The sequence below is a fragment of the Nerophis ophidion genome, linkage group LG25, assembly GCF_033978795.1.
Source record: "Nerophis ophidion isolate RoL-2023_Sa linkage group LG25, RoL_Noph_v1.0, whole genome shotgun sequence".
NCBI classification, from domain to species: domain Eukaryota; kingdom Metazoa; phylum Chordata; class Actinopteri; order Syngnathiformes; family Syngnathidae; genus Nerophis; species Nerophis ophidion.
In genome coordinates this window covers 2264057-2283885 of record NC_084635.1, presented here as the reverse complement: position 1 = coordinate 2283885, position 19829 = coordinate 2264057, and the positions used below count along the sequence as shown (strand labels likewise).

At 40.1% G+C, this 19829-nt stretch overlaps 1 protein-coding gene across 1 annotated transcript in view; it reads right to left on the bottom strand.

Moving 5' to 3' along the window:
- LOC133543204 (receptor for retinol uptake stra6-like) overlaps nt 1–19829 on the bottom strand; it is a 41171-nt gene that overhangs the window by 20653 nt on the left and 689 nt on the right. Inside the window, exons 3-7 of the mRNA XM_061887727.1 lie at nt 17975–18060; nt 5815–5954; nt 5560–5726; nt 3799–3906; nt 1052–1125 (exon numbers count right to left, since the gene is read on the bottom strand). Coding sequence (XP_061743711.1) covers nt 1052–1125; nt 3799–3906; nt 5560–5726; nt 5815–5954; nt 17975–18060 — 575 coding nt within the window. The remainder of the gene's footprint in view (nt 1–1051; nt 1126–3798; nt 3907–5559; nt 5727–5814; nt 5955–17974; nt 18061–19829) is intronic.

The following is a 19829-nucleotide window of genomic DNA, read 5'->3' as shown; positions in this document are numbered from 1 at the left end:
TTTAAGATGAACTGATGCAAAGTGGAAAAGTGTTCTGTGGTCTGACAAGTCCATATTTCAAATTGTTTTTTGGAAACTGTGAATGTCGTGTCCTCTGGACCAAAGAAGAGAAGAACTATCTGGACTGTTATAGGCGCAAAGTTGAAAAGCCAGCATGTGTGATGGTATGGGGGTGTATTAGTGCCCAAGGCATGGGTAACTTACACATCTGTGAAGGCACCATTAATGCTGAATGGTCCATACAGGTTTTGGAGCTACATATGTTGTCATCCAAGCAAAGTATTTTACTTGGACGCCCCTGCTTATTTCAGCAAGACAATGCCAAGCCTCCAGTTACATCAGCGTGGCTCTATAGTAAAAGAGTGCGGGTACTAGACTGGCCTGCCTGTAGTCCAGACCTGTCTCCCATGGAAAATGTGTGGCGTGTTATGAAGCTTAAAATACCACAACAGAGACCCCGGACTGTTGAACCACTTAAGCTGTACATCAAGCAAGAATGGGAAAGAATTCCACCTGAAAAGCTTCAAAAATGTGTCTCCTCAGTTCCCAAACGTTTACTGAGTGTTGTTAAAAGGAAAGGCCATGTAACACAGTGGTAAAAATTTATTTTTACAATGTGTTGCTGGCATTAAATTCCAAGTAAATGATTATTTGCGGAAAAAAAAAAAATTCAGTTGGAATTAAATATGTTGTCTTTGCAGTCTATTCAATTGAAAAGAAGTTGAAAAGGATTTGCAAATCGCCCTGCGATGAGGTGGCTACTTGTCCAGGGTGTTCCCCACCTTTCGCCCGATTGTAGCTGAGATAGGCTCCAGCACTCCCCGCGACCTTGAAGGGAATAAGCGGTAGGTAATGGATGGATTTGCAAATCATTGTATTCTGTTTTTATTTACCATTTACACAACATGCCAACTTCACTGGTTTTGTGTTTTGTAGCGTCTTTAGTTTATATTATAAATAAAATGTTTAAATGCTATTTTTCCTTCGCGAAATAACACTTTGTAGCATGAATATCTTGTCCACTAGAATACTAAACACAAACAATAGTCACCTGACCGCTGAAGACTTCTTCTTCTTCCGGAGCAGAGACTTCACATAGTCGCTGTAGTAGCTGCTGTCCGGATCCTGGCAGCAAAATCAGTTTTGTTAATTTTGTTTTCATGAGATTTTTTATTACAATTTAAAAGATTGATTGGTTGATATTTTGGTTCTTGGCAGTCAAAGTAGGCATCATTTGTGTTATTGATTACATTTACTTGAATCGCCGCCGTTAGGGTTTGAACGGTCATGAACAGTCATAAACCATTCCATCCCTAGTCTGAATGTTAACTATGTGAGTTAATATTAGTAAATCTACAAGTTGTATCAAAGTTTAATTGAATGCCCAATTCACCAATTCTCAAACTTGCACAATTCTCACATTTCTCAACCGATTTGAACTGTTCCAGCATTCACACCTTGGAGAATGAAACCACCATTTCCCTACACTTTGAACCCTTTTCTACACTTTAGACCAGGGGTCGGGAACCTTTTTGGCTGAGAGAGCCATGAAAGCCAAATATTTCTAAATGTATTTCCGTGAGAGCCATATCATATTTTTTAACACTGAATACAACTAAATGTGTGCATTTTTAAGTAAGACCAACATTTTTAGAGTATGATAAGTCTCTTATTCTTTTTCATAACATTGTTATTCTGAAGCTAACCAATAATAAATCAAATGTCATGTCTGTTGATCATGTTTTTGTTTGGCCATGTGCTGTTTGTCTTTTGGACTCTTTAAGTTCCTGTTTTTTTTCCACTCCCTTGTCTGGTTTTCTTGGTTACTCATTTTGTCCACCTGTCTCTGGTGGACAAAATACCTGCTTCCCGAGCACTAATCGGAGGCAGTATTTAAGCTTGTGTTTGCCAGTCAGTCGCCCTGGCGTCAATGTGATCTTTTCTTGCTCTGTGCTGATTTGTTTCATGCCTTGCCATAGTTTCGTGCTTCATGCCAAGTAAGTTTTGTTTGATTTATGTTCTTAGTCTGTTTATGCGTTAGCTTTCTTCTTAGCCCAAGTTGTGCCTCCGCTGTGAGCGATTTTTGTTAGTATCTTTTTTTAGTTTAAATTAAGTCATGTTTTTAGCTAAATGCCATGTCCCGAGTAGTCAGTCTGCCTTCCTGGGAGAAGGACCCCGCCCCGCCCGCCCCCCACCCCCCCCCCCCATCGTGACATAAAATACTTCTTACCAATATTGGGACTTCTTGAACAGGTGCGGTAGGAAACGGATGGATGGATTTAAATGCATGAGAATGTTTTGTATTTTGAACGTTATTTTTAGCACTGTGAATTCCAGCGGAATTATTTCGTAATTATCGTGTTAAGCAATGTCAGCTAAGATTTATCTGAGAGCCAGATGCAGTCATCAAAAGAGCCACATCTGGCTCTAGAGCCATAGGTTCCCTACTACTGCTTTAGAGCATCGTGTCAAACGTACGGCCCGAGGGCCGGATCAGGCCCGCGAACAGGTTTTATCCGGCCCGCGGTAGGAGTTTGCTAAGTATAAAAATTAACCTGAAATTCTTGAATGACAGAAAGAGTTGTTCTAAATGTGTCCACTGGATGTCGCAGTGGCAATTTTGTATATCTTTGCAGATGATGCTAAATATGTACAAAATAAACCACATGTTAGTACATCAGTCGAGGAAAATGATCAAACTACATAAATAACATCCGATAATTTGATTTTGATATAATTTTTTTATCTTTATGGATTGAAAACTAACACCAATGAGTTGACTGATTAACTTTATCACATAATGTTGTTACGGCTCAGACTCCTGCCAACGCCGCTCATCCGTCTGTGCGCTCCTCGGGACACGCCCACGGTCGTATATATCCAAGGACGTGGCCTGCAGCAGCCACCAGGTGCAATCATTTTCCAGCAATCAACACACCTGTCCTTGATGAGCGAACTGCCTTCTTAAGCCTGGACAACCTATCATTGCTCGTCGGAGTATAGACTTCTGTACCTGTCGCTCCCCGTGTTCTGCTTTTATCCCCTGTTGTTCCCCTTGCCTCCCGGACTGCCCCTTTTGGATCCTCGACCTCCCGCTTGGACACGTTTCTCCCGACGCCTCTCGTTCGCCCTGGATCCTTTGCCCGCCCCACGGACTTCCTCGTTCCTTCGCTCTCGTCAACACTTTGATAACACACACCTCAGCTAAATACTCCACATAGTCCGTCACCTATTCCCTTTTGGATCTAGTTCACACTCCATTTCTTTAGTTTATTTTCTATTGTTCGATTATCATATTTATATATGTATGGTTAATATATATATCTTAAATAAATCTTTGGACATTACTGCCACCTGTTGTCGGTTTGCCGTCATCTCCACTTAGTAAACACAACAAATGTATTCAGAAAGTATAAATAAAGACAAATAAAGATAGAATACTATTAACCGCAACATCATAATGATTTGTACAATTTTAAAATGTGCTTGTTCTATTTTTAAACAACAACAAAAAAATCTGCAGTTGTCTTTATTTTTAAGTTATCGTGCGGTGATTATACCTGTCCGGCCCACTTGGGAGTAGATTTTCCTCCATGTGGCCCCTGATCTAAAATGAGTTTGCCACCTGTGCTTTAGAGCATTCACACAATAATACATTGGTTGCTGGAATGTGATGGTTGAAGTAACTTCTCTAAGTTTGTATAATCAAATAGGTCCTGGTTGGTGGATGTGTGATTCTTATACTCTCGTCTGTTTTATTGAAGAAAAAAGATGTTACCGTTCACAAACATTTCTCACCTCTTCAGTCTGTGTTCCTCGGAAAAACAGCATAGGAAATTGGATGCAAAGGTAAGCCAGGCAGGCCAGCTGAGGCAAAGTGGCGAGCAAAGAGTAGAACTTATAGATCTGTGAAGAGAACGTAAGGACAGTACCATCACGAAAACTTTTTTTTTTAAGAATTAAATTGGATATGCTGATGTACAAAAACCCAAAAGCAGTGAAGTTGGCCCGTTGTGTAATTTGTAAATAGAAACAGAGTACAATGATTTACAAATCCTTTTCAACGTATATTCAATTGTATGGATTGCAATATATTTAAAGTGTGAATGGAGAAGCTTTTTATTTTTTTGCAAATAATAATTAACTTTGAATTTATTGGCAGCAACACGTTGCAAAAAAGTTGGCACGGGGGCATTTTTACCACTGTGTTACATGGCCTTTCCTTTTAACGACACTCAGTAAACGTTTGGGAACGAAGGAGAACAATTTTGGGTGGAATTCTTTCCCATTCTTGCTTGATGTACAACTTAAGATGTTCAACAGTCTGAGGTCTCTGTTGTGGGATTTTAGGCTTCATAACACGCCACACATTTTCCATGGGAGACAGGTCTGGACTACAGGCAGGCCAGTCTAGTACCCGCACTCTTTTACTATGAAACCATGCTGTTGTAACATGTGGCTTGGCATGGTCTTGCTGAAATAAGCAGGGGCGTCCATGATAACGTTGCTTGGATGACAACATATGTTGCTCCAAAACCTGTATGGACCATTCAGCATTAATGGTGCCTTCACAGATGTGTAAGTTACCCATGCCTTGGGCACTAATAGACCCCCATACCATCACACATGCTGGCTTTTCCACTTAACGCCTAGAATAGTCCGGATGGTTCTTTTCCTCTTTGTTCCGGAGGACACTGCATCCACAGTTTCCCCCAAAAATTTGAAATGTCGACTCGTCAGACCACAGAAGACTTTTACACTTTGCATCAGTCCATCTTAGATGACCACTGACCCAGCGAAGCAGGTGGCGTTTCTGGGTGTTGTTGATAAATGGCTTTCCCTTTGCATAATAGAGTTTTAACTTGCACTTACAGATGTAGCGACGAACTATAGTTACTAACAGTGGTTTTCTGAAGTGTTCCTGAGCCGACGTGGTGATATCCTTTACACACGGATGCCATTTTTTGATGCAGTACCGCCTGGGGAATCCAAGGTCACTGGCATTCAATGTTACGTGCAGTGATTTCTCCGGATTCTCTGAACCCTTTGATGTTATTACAGACCTTAGATGGTGAAATCCCTAAATTTCTTGCAATAGCTTGTTGAGAAATGTTGTTCTTGAACTGTTCGACAATTTGCTCACGCATTTGTTGACAAAATGGTGACCCTGGCCCCATCCTTGTTTGTGAATGACTGAGCATTTCATGGAAGCTGCTTTCATACCCAATCATGGAACCCACCTGTTCGCAATGAGCCTGTTCACCTGTGGGATGTTCCAAATAAGTGTTTGATGAGCATTCCTCAACTTTCTCAGTCTTTTTTGCCACTTGTGCTGGCTTTTTTGAAACATGTTGCAGCCATCAAACCCCAAATGAGATAATATTTGCAAAAATGTTATGTCTTCCAGTTCGAACGTTAAGTATTTTGTCTTTGTAGTCCGTCCAATTGAATATAAGTTGAAAAGGATTTGCAGATCATTGTATTCTGTTTTTATTTACCATTTACACAATGTTCCAACTTCACTGGTTTGGAGGTTTGTAAAATTGATTCAGGTCTTACTTCCGGAGTCTTAGGACAGTCAAACTTCTGCCACATTTGTACTCCAAAATGACTGAAGGAGAGCAGAGTCCCGAAAACGTAACCTGCTTTGTTCTGCAGAGTGCTGCAGACCATCAGGGGGTAGTAGAGGATGGGATAGTAGAAGATGGCCGTTATCTTCATGAACTCTAGAAGCAAAACACGCACATGAATGAGGTCTTTGTATTTGTTCGTTTTTATGTTGCATGAATACAAAGTTTCCCGTTCTACATATACCTTTGATTTCAGCTGGAGTGTCTTTGGAGAACGGCAGGGGGTCGGCTGCGATCACCAGCATGGCCAACCTGCTGAACACCAGTCCAAACACTGCCATGGTCACACCTTTCTTCTGGGTCTGATCCAGGAAATTGGTTGGACTGTAAAAAAAATGTACAGAAATAGCTGACAGGTGATGTGTCACTTGATATTCAACATGCTTTAACTCATTCATTAACTGGGATGGACGTACACACACTCTGGGCGGTATAGCTCAGTTGGTAGAGCAGCCGTGCCAGCAACTTGAGGGTTGCAGGTTCGATTCCGGCTTCCGCCATCCTAGTCACTGCCGTTGTGTCCTTGGGCAAGACACTTTACCCACCTGCTCCCAGTGCCACCCACACTGGTTTGAATGTAACTTAGATATTGGGTTTCACTATGTAAAGTGCTTTGAGTCACTAGAGAAAAGCGCTATATAAATATAATTCACTTCACTTTAATTAAATTGAGCAGTACTTTGTTTTTGGCGACACCTAGTGGTCACAATAATTCATTAAAGGCCTACTGAAAGCCACTACTACCCACCACGCAGTCTGATAGTTTATATATCAATGATGAAATATTAACATTGCAACACATGCCAATACGGTATAGCTTGGTTGGTAGAGTGGCCGTGCCAGCAACTTGAGGGTTCCAGGTTCGATCCCCGCTTCCGCCATCCTAGTCCCTGCCGTTGTGTCCTTGGGCAAGACACTTTACCCACCTGCTCCCAGTGCCACCCACACTGGTTTAAATCAATCAATCAATCAATCAATGTTTACTTATATAGCCCTAAATCACTAGTGTCTCAAAGGGCTGCACAAACCACCACGACATCCTCGGTAGGCCCACATAAGGGCAAGGAAAACTCACACCCAGTGGGACGTCGGTGACAATGATGACTATGAGAACCTTAGAGAGGAGGAAAGCAATGGATGTCGAGCGGGTCTAACATGATACTGTGAAAGTTCAATCCACAATGGATCCAACACAGTCGCAAGAGTCCAGTCCAAAGCGGGTCCAACTCAGCAGAGAGAGTCCCGTTCACAGCGGAGCCACCAGGAAACCATCCCAAGCGGAGGCGGATCAGCAGCGCAGAGATGTCCCCAGCCGATACACAGGCAAGCAGTACATGGCCACCGGATCGGACCGGACCCCCTCTACCGTGTCGCCTTGTTTAATTGTTTGGTTGTCAAATGTTAGAGTTGTATTATTAAATAGAGTTCGGTGTCTAGCAGGACCGATAATCAGCATTTCCGTTTTTTTGGCGTTGAGTTGCAAAAAGTTAGCGGACATCCATTGTTTAATTTCATTAAGACACGCCTCCAGCTGACTACAATCCATGGAACTTAGATATTGGGTTTTACTATTGACATAGAGAAATCGTATGATATGTTGTGGAAACAGGGGTTGCTGATGAAACTAAATAAGATTGGGATTAGAGGAAGAATGTACAGATGGATAAAATACTTTTTAACAAGTTGAACATTATTAGTAAAAATAGAGAATGAATATAGCAGAGAATACAAAGTGGAAAATGGGACCCCACAAGGGAGTATAATAAGTCCAGTACTATTTTCCATCGTGATAAATGAAGTTTTTAGTGAAGTGGAAGGGTTAGTGGAGGTGGCATTGTTTGTGATGATGGAGTGATGTGGAAGAGAGGTAGAAATACAAAACATACAGAAAAGAAGATTCAAAAAGCGGTAAATAATGTTCAAGACTGGGGGACGGCTTGGGGTTTAAGATTCTCTGTTGGAAAGACAAAAGTCATACATTTTACAAAGAGGAAATAAAACTCTATGGAGAAAACATAGAAGAGGTACAAGTATTTCAATATTTAGGAATATGGTTTGATAAAAATATGAACTAGTCAACCCACATCAGCAAAATAGTGGAGAAAAGTGAAAAGGTGTTAAATATAATGAGGGCTTTGAGGGGTAAAGATTGGGGGGCTGATAGGTTGACATTGAAAACAATATATATCACTTTAATTCCATCTGTTATCGACTACGGATGCATTATTTATCAATCTGCTTCAAAAACACTACTTGAGAAAATAGACCGGATCCAGTCGCAGGCGTTAAGGTTATGTTGTGGAGCTACTAAATCTACTCCAGTGGCAGCATTACAAGTAGAAATGAACGAAAAATCTTTGAACATGAGGAGAGATCAACTCTCAGCAGTTTATTGGGCAAACTTAAAAGGATCCAAGCAAGGACATCCAACCCGTCAAGTGCTAATAAACTGCCAAGAAAAAGAGAAGAAAAAAATGAATAGTTTTGAGTGGATAATAGGAGATATATGTAACAAAACACAAATTGACAATATTAAAGTGAGCCCTACAGTACCAATTCCTGCAATACCAGCGTGGATGTATGACAACACAAAGGTAAACATGCAATTACTGAAGAATAGACATTTAAATAGTTACCAAATAGAACAATGGATTGAGGGAATGTGTTTTGACAACATCATGATATTCACAGATGCATCAAAAACTATAAATAGTAAAGTAGGAGCTGCTGCAGTTATCCCACAAGGAAATATAGTGTTGAATAAAAGAATCAGTGATAAACTGTTTTTACGGAGGAATTGGTAGCAATTTATATGGCAGTTAACTGGATAGAGGAAAACAAAGCTAGGAAAGTAGTCGTGTGCTCGGACTCCAGCAGTGCATTGACGAGCATAAAAAACATAACATCAGACACAAGACTAGATATAGTTTATGAAATAGTTCAGGCAATCTACAGGATAAATAAAGCGGGAGGTGTGGTAACATTTCTCTGGGTTCCTGCTCATGTAGGAGTTGAGGGAAATGAGTTAGCTGATAGATACGCAAAACCAGCAAGCACTAAAAGTTGTAAACATGGAGATTAAGCACAGTAAAGAAGAAGTGAAGAGCATCATTAAGATAGAACACAATAAAAAGTGGCAGGATCATTGGAATAAGGAAATAAAAGGTAGAGAGTTTTACAAAGTCCAGAGGAGAGTAGGTGTCATGAGAGGAGGAATAGAAATAGGAAGGAAGAATACATTATTACTAGAATGAGATTAGGACATACTTATCTAAATAGTTCACTAAAATTGATAGGCAAACATATTACAGGGCTGTGTGATTTTTGCCATCAAATAGAGAATGTTGACCATGTTTTAACACAATGTAGGAAATATAATAGAGGAAGAGAAATACTGGAAAATAAGTTAGCAAAAGAAAATATTAGGTTAGAAGTGGGAAGTATATTAGGATTGCATTCAGAAAACATAGGATATAAAGCAATATACACATATTTAAAAAACACTGGTTTAAATAAAAGAATATAGAGGAGGGATCCACCTCGGTCCACACTCCATTACAGTAGGTGGCGCTAATGCACACCAGAAGGTTGCTTGCCAACCGCCATAAATGCAAAAGAAGAAGAGAAGAAGATAGTCTCACTTCCGCTTCCGGGTTTACCTGCTGTACTCGTTTTCATGCTGCTTTCAATCAGTGCAGGAGTCATCGATGATGTGAGTGTTTTTAATGTTGTTTAGGATACATTTGAAGTATTAATGGCCGTTACTAACTTTGTTTAATGTTTTAGTGATGTTTTAAGAACATTATAGTCGGAATTACAGCTATGTTGTTCACTAGCTACTAGCTAGCATTGCACTGCTAAGTATTGCTATTGCGGCTTGTTTACACCTGTTGTTTTTTTAATCACAGTATATTAACATCTTGTTATGTCCATGCTGGTGTTATTTATATTCTTAAGTTTCAATATATATTAAAACACATACTTTGTTTAAACAGTGTTTTTCAACCACAGTTTGCACTCGGACAACTTTACCGCGACGGGCTGGCAAAAGAATGACGTCATGGTAAACACTAAGGTGAGTCTAAAGTCAACCTTTTTAACTTCATCCTGTGACATCCATCCATCCATCCATTTTCTACCGCTTATTCCCTTTCGGGGTCGCGGGGGGCGCTGGCGCCTATCTCAGCTACAATCGGGCGGAAGGCGGAGTACACCCTGGACAAGTCGCCACCTCATCGCAGGGCCAACACAGATAGACAGACAACATTCACACTCACATTCACACACTAGGTCCAATTTAGTGTTGCCAATCAACCTATCCCCAGGTGCATGTTTTTGGAAGTGGGAGGAAGCCGGAGTACCCGGAGGGAACCCACGCATTCACGGGGAGAACATGCAAACTCCACACAGAAAGATCCCGAGCCTGGATTTGAACCCAGGACTGCAGGACCTTCGTATTGTGAGGCAGACGCACTAACCCCTCTGCCACCGTGAAGCCCATCCTGTGACATGTCTCCAGTAAATTAGTTGTTTTAGTCTTCGTGAGTCCATGGAAACTTCACTTTTATCTCCCGCTGTATCGACATCGTTCGAGGATGGAGACAGGCTAGACCAGGGGTAGGGAACCTATGGCTCTAGAGCCAGATGTGGCTCTTTTGATGACTGCATCTGGCTCTCAGATCAATCTTAGCTGACATTGCTTAACACGATAAGTAATGAATAATTCCGCTGGTAATCACAGTGTTAAAAATAACGTTCAAATTATACAACATTGTCACGCATTTTAATCCAACCATCCGTTTTCTATCGCACCTGTTCAAGATGTTGCATTAATGGTAAGAAGTATTTTATTTATTATAGGTTACCTTAGAACAGGGGTCGCCAACCTTCTTGAGTACTGATTAATGCAAAGGGCTACCAGTTTGATACACACTTAAATAAATTGCCAGAAATAGCCAATTTGCTCAATTTACCTTTAATAAATAAATCTATATATTAGGGCTGGGCAACGATTAAATTTTTTTATCGAAGTTAATCGCACTACTCCTCAGATTAATCGCGATTAACTGCATTGTATACGCAAAGCCCAATAAAGAATTCAAAAGTAGTGTGTAGTGCACCTTTATTGGAATATTCTCCCACATGAACAAAAGCGCCAAAACATTTGTTGTGCAAACACAATTTAAATCAGTCCTTTTTAAACAGTAGCAGTTAAATAGCATATTTTATGAAAATCAACTCGAAAAATGTAAATACAAACATTTAAGCTTATTGCCACTGCCAGGGTATTTAAGTTATCCTGTTTGTTCTGGAAAATAAATATAATCTACATACAAATCTCTGAGCCACAATCATAACATCTGAACAGGCAATTTCTGAGGTAACAGCAGAAACATTTTTTTTTATCAGGGATCTTATGTTTAAAAAACCTATATTATAGGTAGTGGGCTGTTTTAGGGAATTTTGGATCAAATTATCCGTAGTAGCAATATTAATAATGTTGTGTTTATTCTGCGTAGTGCACTTAAAATAATTATGACCATATCTAGGAATTGATATGATGGGAATTTTCCGATTGTTTGCTTGGTGCTTTGATAAACTGAACGCATCATATACATGGTACTATATTGTGATGTTATGAGCCAGGGAATAAAAGAACTACCCTACCCAGCATGCAACAGGAGTGAGGAGCATGTATAGGTTGTGTCGCCATGACGGCATCTTGTATGTTGTGATATGCACGCTCTGAAAGCAAACGTTAAGAAGTCAGCCAACACTCCTGGTCTGCATTATTCATAAATAGACAGACAACACATATACTCCGCTGCTTCACAGGCCGCTGGATGTAGCCGGCAAAGTATTCCCATGCTAGCTAGCCGGTCTAGCAAGCACGCCTCATTCAGTCCAAAACGGCCCGATCTATCCACATTCAGAATTGTCTGGCGGTCGTAAGTGATCCCGGAGTGACCACGCTGTAAGCCAGCCATGAAATTTGCAGAATTGTCCGGTATTTTTCCCAAATGTTCCATCTTTACCAAGAGCCCCTCGACGCTAAAGCCCATCCGGGCGACGCCATCTTTATAAGAAAAGGCGTTAACAAAATAAAAGCATGTAAACAACATACGCAAATGTGCGATAAAATAATTGTCGGCATTAATAGATTGATGAGTTAACTCGTAATTAACGCATTAATTTGCCCACCCCTAATATATATATATTAAAAAAAAGGGTATTTCTGTTTGTCATTCCGTCGTACATTTTATTTCCTTTTACGGAAGTTTTTTTGTGGAGAATAAACTATAAAAAAAAACACTTAATTGAACGGTTTAAAAGAGGAGAAATCCCCCCCAAAAATGAAAATTCAATTTTGAAACGTAGTTTATCTTCAATTTCGACTCTCTAAAATTCAACCGAAAAAAATGTGAGAAAAACTAGTTCATTCGAATCATTTTGAAAAAATTAAAAAAACAATTTATGGAACATCATTACTAATTTTTCCTGATTAAAATTAATTTTAGAATTTTGATGACATGTTTTAAATAGGTTAAAATCCAATCTGCACTTTGGTATAATATATAACAAATTGGACCAAGCTATACTTCTAACAAAGACGAATCATTATTTCTTCTAGATTTTCCAGAACCAAAATTAAAAAAAAATTCAAAAGACTTTGAAATAAGATTTACATTTGATTCTATAGATTTTCTAGATTTGCCAGAATAATTTTTTTGAATTTTAATCATAGTAAGTTTGAAGAAATATTTCACAAATATTCTTTGTCGAAAAAACAGAAGCTAAAATTAAGAATTAAATTAAAATGTATTTATTATTCTTTACAAAAAAAAAGTACTTGAACATTGATTTAAATTGTCAAGAAAGAAAAGGAAGAAATTTAAAAGGTAAAAAGGTATATGTGTTTAAAAATCCTAAAATCATTTTTAAAGTTGTATTTTTTCTCTAAAATTGTCTTTCTGAAATATTTTCTTGGATTTTCAAATTCTATTTGAGTTTTGTCTCTCTTAGAATTAAAAATGTCGAGCAAAGCGAGACCAGCTTGCCAATAAATAAATAACATTTTAAAAATAGAGGCAGCTCACTGGTAAGTGTTGCTATTTGAGCTATTTTTAGAACAGGCCAGCGGGCGACTCATCTGGTCCTTACGGGCGACCTGGTGCCCGCGTTGGTGACCCCTGCCTTAGAATAACAATGTTGTTAAAAAGAATAAGACACTTATTTTACACTAAAAATGTTGGTCTTACTTAAAAATGCACACATTTAGTTGTATTCAGTGTTAAAAAATATTATATGGCTCTCATGGAAATACATTTTGAAATATTTGGCTTTCATGGCTCTCAGCCAAAACGGTTCCCGACCCCTGGGCTAGCTGTTAGGGGAGACCGGATGTAATGGACGTCGACTGGGTCTAACATAATATTGTGAAAGTCCAGTCCATAGTGGATCTAACATAATAGTGAGAGTGCAGTCCAGCACTCTCCATCCCAAAAACATACTTTGCAGGTCAACAAACAGGGAAAATATGTGCCTTTTGAAGGGTTAAGGCAGGGGTCGAGAACCTTTTTGGCTGAGAGAGCCAAAAAGCCAAATATTTTAAAATATATTTCCGTAAGAGCCATATAATATTTTTTTTTAACACTGAACACAACTAAACACGTGCATTTTTAAGTAAGACCAACATTTCTAGAGTATAGTAGGTCTCTTATTCTTTGTAATAACATTGTTGTTCTGAAGCTAACTGTGGAGGGGGCGTGGCCTGCGGGCCTGCAGCGACAGGTGCGTAGATGGCCCACCTGGGCCTTGTTATCTAATCACCTGTCGCTCTGTTACAAGCAACAGCCAGGAGGAGAGACTGGGTTGGGGCTGGAAATACTATTGCTGGAAAGCAACTGAGAGACATATTGAAAAATAAAACAATATTGTAACCCTGAAACAGGCTCTCATGTCGGTGCTTGGGGGTCTGAAGAACCCCCAGGAGGGCAAGCCCCACACTAACCAATAATAAATAAATAACTCCTTACCATTAACGCAACTTCTTGAACAGGTGCGGTAGAAAACGTATGGATGGATTAAAAATGCATGAGAATGTTTTATATTTTGAACATTATTTTTAACACTGTGATTACAAGTGGAATTATTCATTACTCATCATGTTAAGCAATGTCAGCTAAGATTGATCTGAGAGTCATATGCAGTCATCTGGCTCTAGAGCCATAGGTTCCCTACCCCTGGTTTAAGCATTAGACACCTTTTTACCTGCACACTGCCTCCCGCTGTTTCCCACATCTACAAAGCAATTAGCTACCGACTGCCACCTACTGATATGGAAGAGTATTACACGGTTACTCGGCTTAGCTCGGTTAGGAGAGTGGCCGTGCTAGCAACCTGAAAGGTTGCAGGTTCGATTCCGGCTTCCGCCATCCTAGTCACTGCAGTTGTGTCCTTGGGCATGACACTTTACACACCTGCCCCCAGTGCCACCCACACTGGTTTAAATGTAACTTAGACATTGGGTGTCACTTTGTAAAACGCTTTGAGTCACTAGAGAAAAGCGCTATATAAATATAATTATCTGAGAGCCATACGTAGTCATCAAAAGAGCCACATCTGGCTCTAGACCCATAGGTTCCCTACCCCTGGGTTAAGGCCTACTGAAAGCCACTACTAGCGACCACGCAGTCTGATAGTTTATATATCAATGATGAAATATTAACATTGCAACACATGCCAATACGGCCGCTTTAGTTTACTAAATTGCAATTTTAAATTTCCCGCGAGGTATCCTGTTGAAAACGTCGCGGAATGATGACGCCTATGTTGACGTGTGCTTGTGACGTTATTGGTTGGAGCGAACATTTCAGCCCAGCACCACACACGGCTAAAAGTTGTCTCTTTTCATCGCATAATTACACAGTATTTTGGAGATCTGTGTTGCTGAATCTTTTGCAATTTGTTCACTTAATAATGGAGACGTCAAAGAAGAATGCTGTTGGTGGAAAGTTGTGGATTGCAGCTGCCGTTAGCAAAACAAACACAGCCGGTGTTTTTTTGTTTGTTGTGAAGCTTTAACACAGAGCGGTCAAGCGAACATGTTTCTCTACGTCAACCAGCAAGTTTTTGGATGGGAAAATTGTGATATTAAGTCGGCTCTTACCGAAGACGTCAGTGGATTATGCGACCTCCTCCTGCAGCTCAAAAAGGTAGCTGTGATCTTGGCTCCTTGGCTTCTCTCAGAGACACTGGCGTTCACCGCAGCCACCCGACTTTCAGGTATGACTTTACAATCTCATCAAAACAATAAGCAGATAAGGGATCTTCCAGAATTATCCTAGTAAATGTGTCTAAATACATCTGAAACGCTCACACTCCCGCCGCTTGGAGCATTCGCCTTATTTTTTTTAATTTAAATCTTCACTTTAACTTTCCTCATCCATGAATCTTTCATCCTCGCTCAAATTGTCGTTTTCTCGGTCCAAATAGCTCTTGCTGCTTCAGGCTATGATTATAAACAATGTTCAGATGTGAGGAGCCCTACAACCCGTGACGTCACGAGCACATCGTCTGCTACTTCCGGTACAGGCAAGGCTTTTTTATTAGCGACCAAAAGTTGCGAACTTTATTGTCGATGTTCTCTACTAAATCCTTTCAGCAAAAATATGGCAATCTCGCGAAATGATTAAGTATGACACATAGAATGGAGCTGCTATCCCCGTTTAAATAAGAACATCTCGTTTCAGTAGGCTTTTAATGTGCAAGGAGTGTTCAGAAGGAGCCTCTTGGAGAAGTTTCTGACAAGTTAGCAAGTGTGGCTCGCATCGCTGACAGTGACGTCATCGCCGTCATTCTTTACTGTAGCAGAGATGCTGACTGTGCATTATGATAAACGTGCATGTGTCGCCAGGCGCTGCTTTTTATCGATAGGCTTATCAGATTAAATGTTTTATTATCTATAGCAGGGGTGTCAAAAGTGTGGCCCGGAGGCCATTTGCGGCCCGCTGCTAATGTTTTAAAAGGCCCAGGGCACATTCTGAAAATACTATTAAGAGAAACAAAAACATAAAAAAAAAGTGGAATAAAAAAGCTTACAGGTGAAATGTAATTTAGAAAAAGTTGCAATGTTGGCTAATAAAACAAAGCTGTTTTTTTTCCTTTAAAACTGTCATCGCTCAAAACATAATATTGAATCAAAATCAATGTTTTTCTGAATTATTGACCTATTGAAAGCTTTTAGTACTTCACATCAAATTTTCCTCTTTGAAAAATAGTTTTTGTGGAAGATTTTGCTTTTAGTTTTCTTTGACAAAAGGGCAGAAAACAAACAAACAAACAAACAAAAAAAACAAACAAAAAAAAAAACAACAATTTAGAATTGATGGATAGATCTGAATCTCTTGACATTTAAGCGTTAAATAAATAATGTTTGCATGCCCTGGCACACGATTGTCATAATTCCATGACAGAAACAATTTTTTTTGTATACTAAAATAAATACACCTACAACTTATTAAATAAAAACATAGAAAAAACTACCGGCAGCGGTAAAGTTTAGATCCATGAAGGAAAGAAGAAAGTGAATGAATTTACGTATGCATAAATTTTTTTATTTTCTATTATTTTTTATTATGAATCAAGTAACGTTATGTGTGTTATGTGTTATGTGAATTATATTTATATAGCGCTTTATGACAACCTTTTTGCAAAACACAATATAGAATGTGAGATGTAACAGGATGATGCATACATTTATCATTTGTTTTCAAAACAGTGACAAAAAAGTGGGACCCCAAAAATGTACTGTGGGACCCCATTTTTATGACTTGATGGGGTCCCAGGGACCCCATTTTGAAAATTCCTAGCGCCAACACTCTAGACTGCAGCATTGTTCAATTAAGGACACCTATGATGTATGTCTAGCTTGTGTGCTGTTGTGTGCCTAGCTGTTGTGTAGCTGCTAGCTCCCAGTGTCTCGTAGACCAGGGGTCACCAACCTTTTTGAAACCAAGAGCTACTTATTGGGTACTGATTAATGCGAAGGGCTACCAGTTTGATACACACTTAAATAAACTGCCAGAAATAGCCAATTTGCTCAATTTACCTTCAGCTCTATGTTATTATTAATAATTAATGATATTTATCTTTGTGGAATCACTGATCATCTTAGTGATTTATCACAATAAATATATATAGAAACAGATAAATATCAATATGCAAAACTTTATTTTTATATTTGCTCTTAGTGCACATTTTTCAAACTGAACATTTTCAAATGATCACTTCTAAGACAGTCTTTTGAAACCACAATATCCCATTTTAACTAGCTATCCACTAACATATAACAAATCATGAATTACTTCGCACCATGTTTGTACAAATAGTTAACTCTCACATTTTTAAATAAATCATGTCACACTTTGAACTGGACACCAAATCTGTTATCTGTTTCTTTGTCAGTTAGTGGGAAGCCTGGCATTGCATGCTGTTAACTAGTGTGTTGTACTCTGTTGTGTAACTTGACACTGCAACTCTGAGAGAGTCTTGCAGATGTGTTCTGTGTTTGTTCTTGAAGAAGTTCATGTCAGAAAAGGCCAATTCACAAAGACAAGTTGAACCAAACTGGCTTGCAACCTTCATAGCCGCTACACATACACCACTGTACTTTTCTGTGTCAACAAGGCACCAAAAGTTTGGTGCAGCTTGGTGGGCTTTGAATTTTAAGTAGTCAGGAAAGAAAAGGAAGGAATTAAAAAGGTTAAAAAGGTATATGTGATTAAAAATCCTAAAATCATTTTTAAGGTTGTATTTTTTCTCTAAAAGTGTCTTTCTGAAAGTTATAAGAAGCAAAGTAAAAAAATTAATGAATTTATTTAAACAAGTGAAGACCAAGTCTTTAAAATATTTTCATGGATTTTCAAATTCTATTTGAGTTTTGTCTCTCTTAGAATTAAAAATGTCGAGCAAAGCGAGACCAGCTTGCTAGTAAATAAATACAATTTAAAAAATGGAGGCAACTCACTGGTAAGTGCTGCTTTTTGAGCTATTTTTAGAACGGGCCATCTGTTCCTTACGGGCTACTTGCGGGCACCGCGTTGTTGACCCCTGTTGTAGACTACCATGTTTACCTTTTCATAAAGGAATTGACTAAAATAGAACAAAATACCAACCTTGTTTGCCTTTTGGAGGTCATTTGGATGTTAACTGGCTGTCCAGCTGTGCTCAAGTAAACACTGAAGGACTCCTTGTACTAGAGATTTTAGATGCAAGTCGATATCGTCCGATACTTATCTTTTTGCTGCTATCGGGACACCCCTGGTTTTAAATGTGAAACCCACCTGAAGATACTGGAGGATGCTCTTGTGAATCCTTGGCAGAGTTTATTCCTCCTGCTTAGAGCTGCCAGGATCAACATGACCACCAGCTAGAAGGATAACAACATAATGATGACTTAGCTGGACATTGATTAGGTGATGCATCAGCAAATTGATGTGTTGCTGCGATTAGGGGCCTTTCCAGACTATAGTTCACGTTCTGCGGTTCTAATCAGCTGATGGTTTTCTAAATTTCATTTGTTTTTGTTATCAATGAGTTATGTACAGTTGTGGTCAGAAGTTTACATACATTGTAAAGAACATGGCTGTCTTAAGTTTCCAATAATTTCTACAAGTCATATTTTTTTGTGATAGTGATTGGAGCACATACTTGTTGGTCACATAAAATATTCATTGGTTCTTTGGTTCTTTTATGAATTTATTATGGCTTTACTGAAAATGTTACCAAATCTGCTGTGTCATAATACATACAGCAATGTTAATGTTTGGTTACATGTCCCTCGGCAAGTTTCATTGCATTAAGGCGCTTTTGGTAGCCATCCACAAGCTTTTGGTTGAATTTTCGACATCTCCTTTTGACAAAATTAGTGCAGTTCAGCTAAATTTGTTGGTTTTCTGACATGGACTTGTTTCTTCAGCATTGTCCACACTTTTAAGTCAGGGCTTTTGGAAGGCCAATCTAAAACCTTAATTCCAGACTGATTTAGCCATTCCTTTACCACTTTTGATGTGTTTGGGGTCATTGTCCTGTCGGAACACCCAACTGCACCCAAGGTTGTCCTGAAAAATTTGGAGGTAATCCTCCTTTTTCATTGTCCCATTTATTGTCTGTTAAGCACCGGTTACATTGGCAGCAAAACAGGCCCAGAGCATAATGCTACCACCACCATGCTTGACGGTAGGACTGGTGTTCTTGGGATTAAAGGCGGACACATTTCCAGTGAGGGTTGGACTCCGCCAAGGCTGTTCTTTGTCACCGATTCTGTTCATAACTTTTATGGACAGAATTTCTAGGCGCAGTCAAGGCGTTGAGGGGTTCCGGTTTGGTGACCGCAGGATTAGGTCTCTGCTTTTTGCAGATGATGTGGTCCTGATGGCTTCATCTGACCGGGATCTTCAGCTCTCACTGGATCGGTTCGCAGCCGAGTTTGAAGCGACCGGAATTAGAATCAGCACCTCCAAGTCCGAGTCCATGGTTCTCGCCCGGAAAAGGGTGGAGTGCCATCTCCGGGTTGGGAAGGAGACCCTGCCTCAAGTGGAGGAGTTCAAGTACCTGGGAGTCTTGTTCACGAGTGGGGGAAGAGTGGATCGTGAGATCGACAGGCGGATCGGTGCGGCGTCTTCAGTAATGCGGACGTTGTATCGATCCGTTGTGGTGAAGAAGGAGCTGAGCCGGAAGGCAATGCTCTCAATTTACCGGTCGATCTACGTTCCCATCCTCACCTATGGTCATGAGCTTTGGGTCATGACCGAAAGTATAAGATCACGGGTACAAGCGGCCGAAAGGAGTTTCCTCCGCCGAGTTGCGGGGCTCTCCCTTAGAGATAGGGTGAGAAGCTCTGCCATCCGAGAGGAACTCAAAGTAAAGCCGCTGCTCCTCCACATGGAGAGGAGCCAGATGAGGTGGTTCGGGCATCTGGTCAGGATGCCACCCGATCGCCTCCCTAGGGAGGTGTTTAGGGCACGTCCAACCGGTAGGAGGCCACGGGGAAGACCCAGGACACGTTGGGAAGACTATGTCTCCCGGCTGGCCTGGGAACGCCTCGGGATCCCCCGGGAAGAGCTAAACCGAAGTGGCTGGGGAGAGGGAAGTCTGGGTTTCCCTGCTTAGGCTGCTGCCCCCGCGACCCGACCTCTG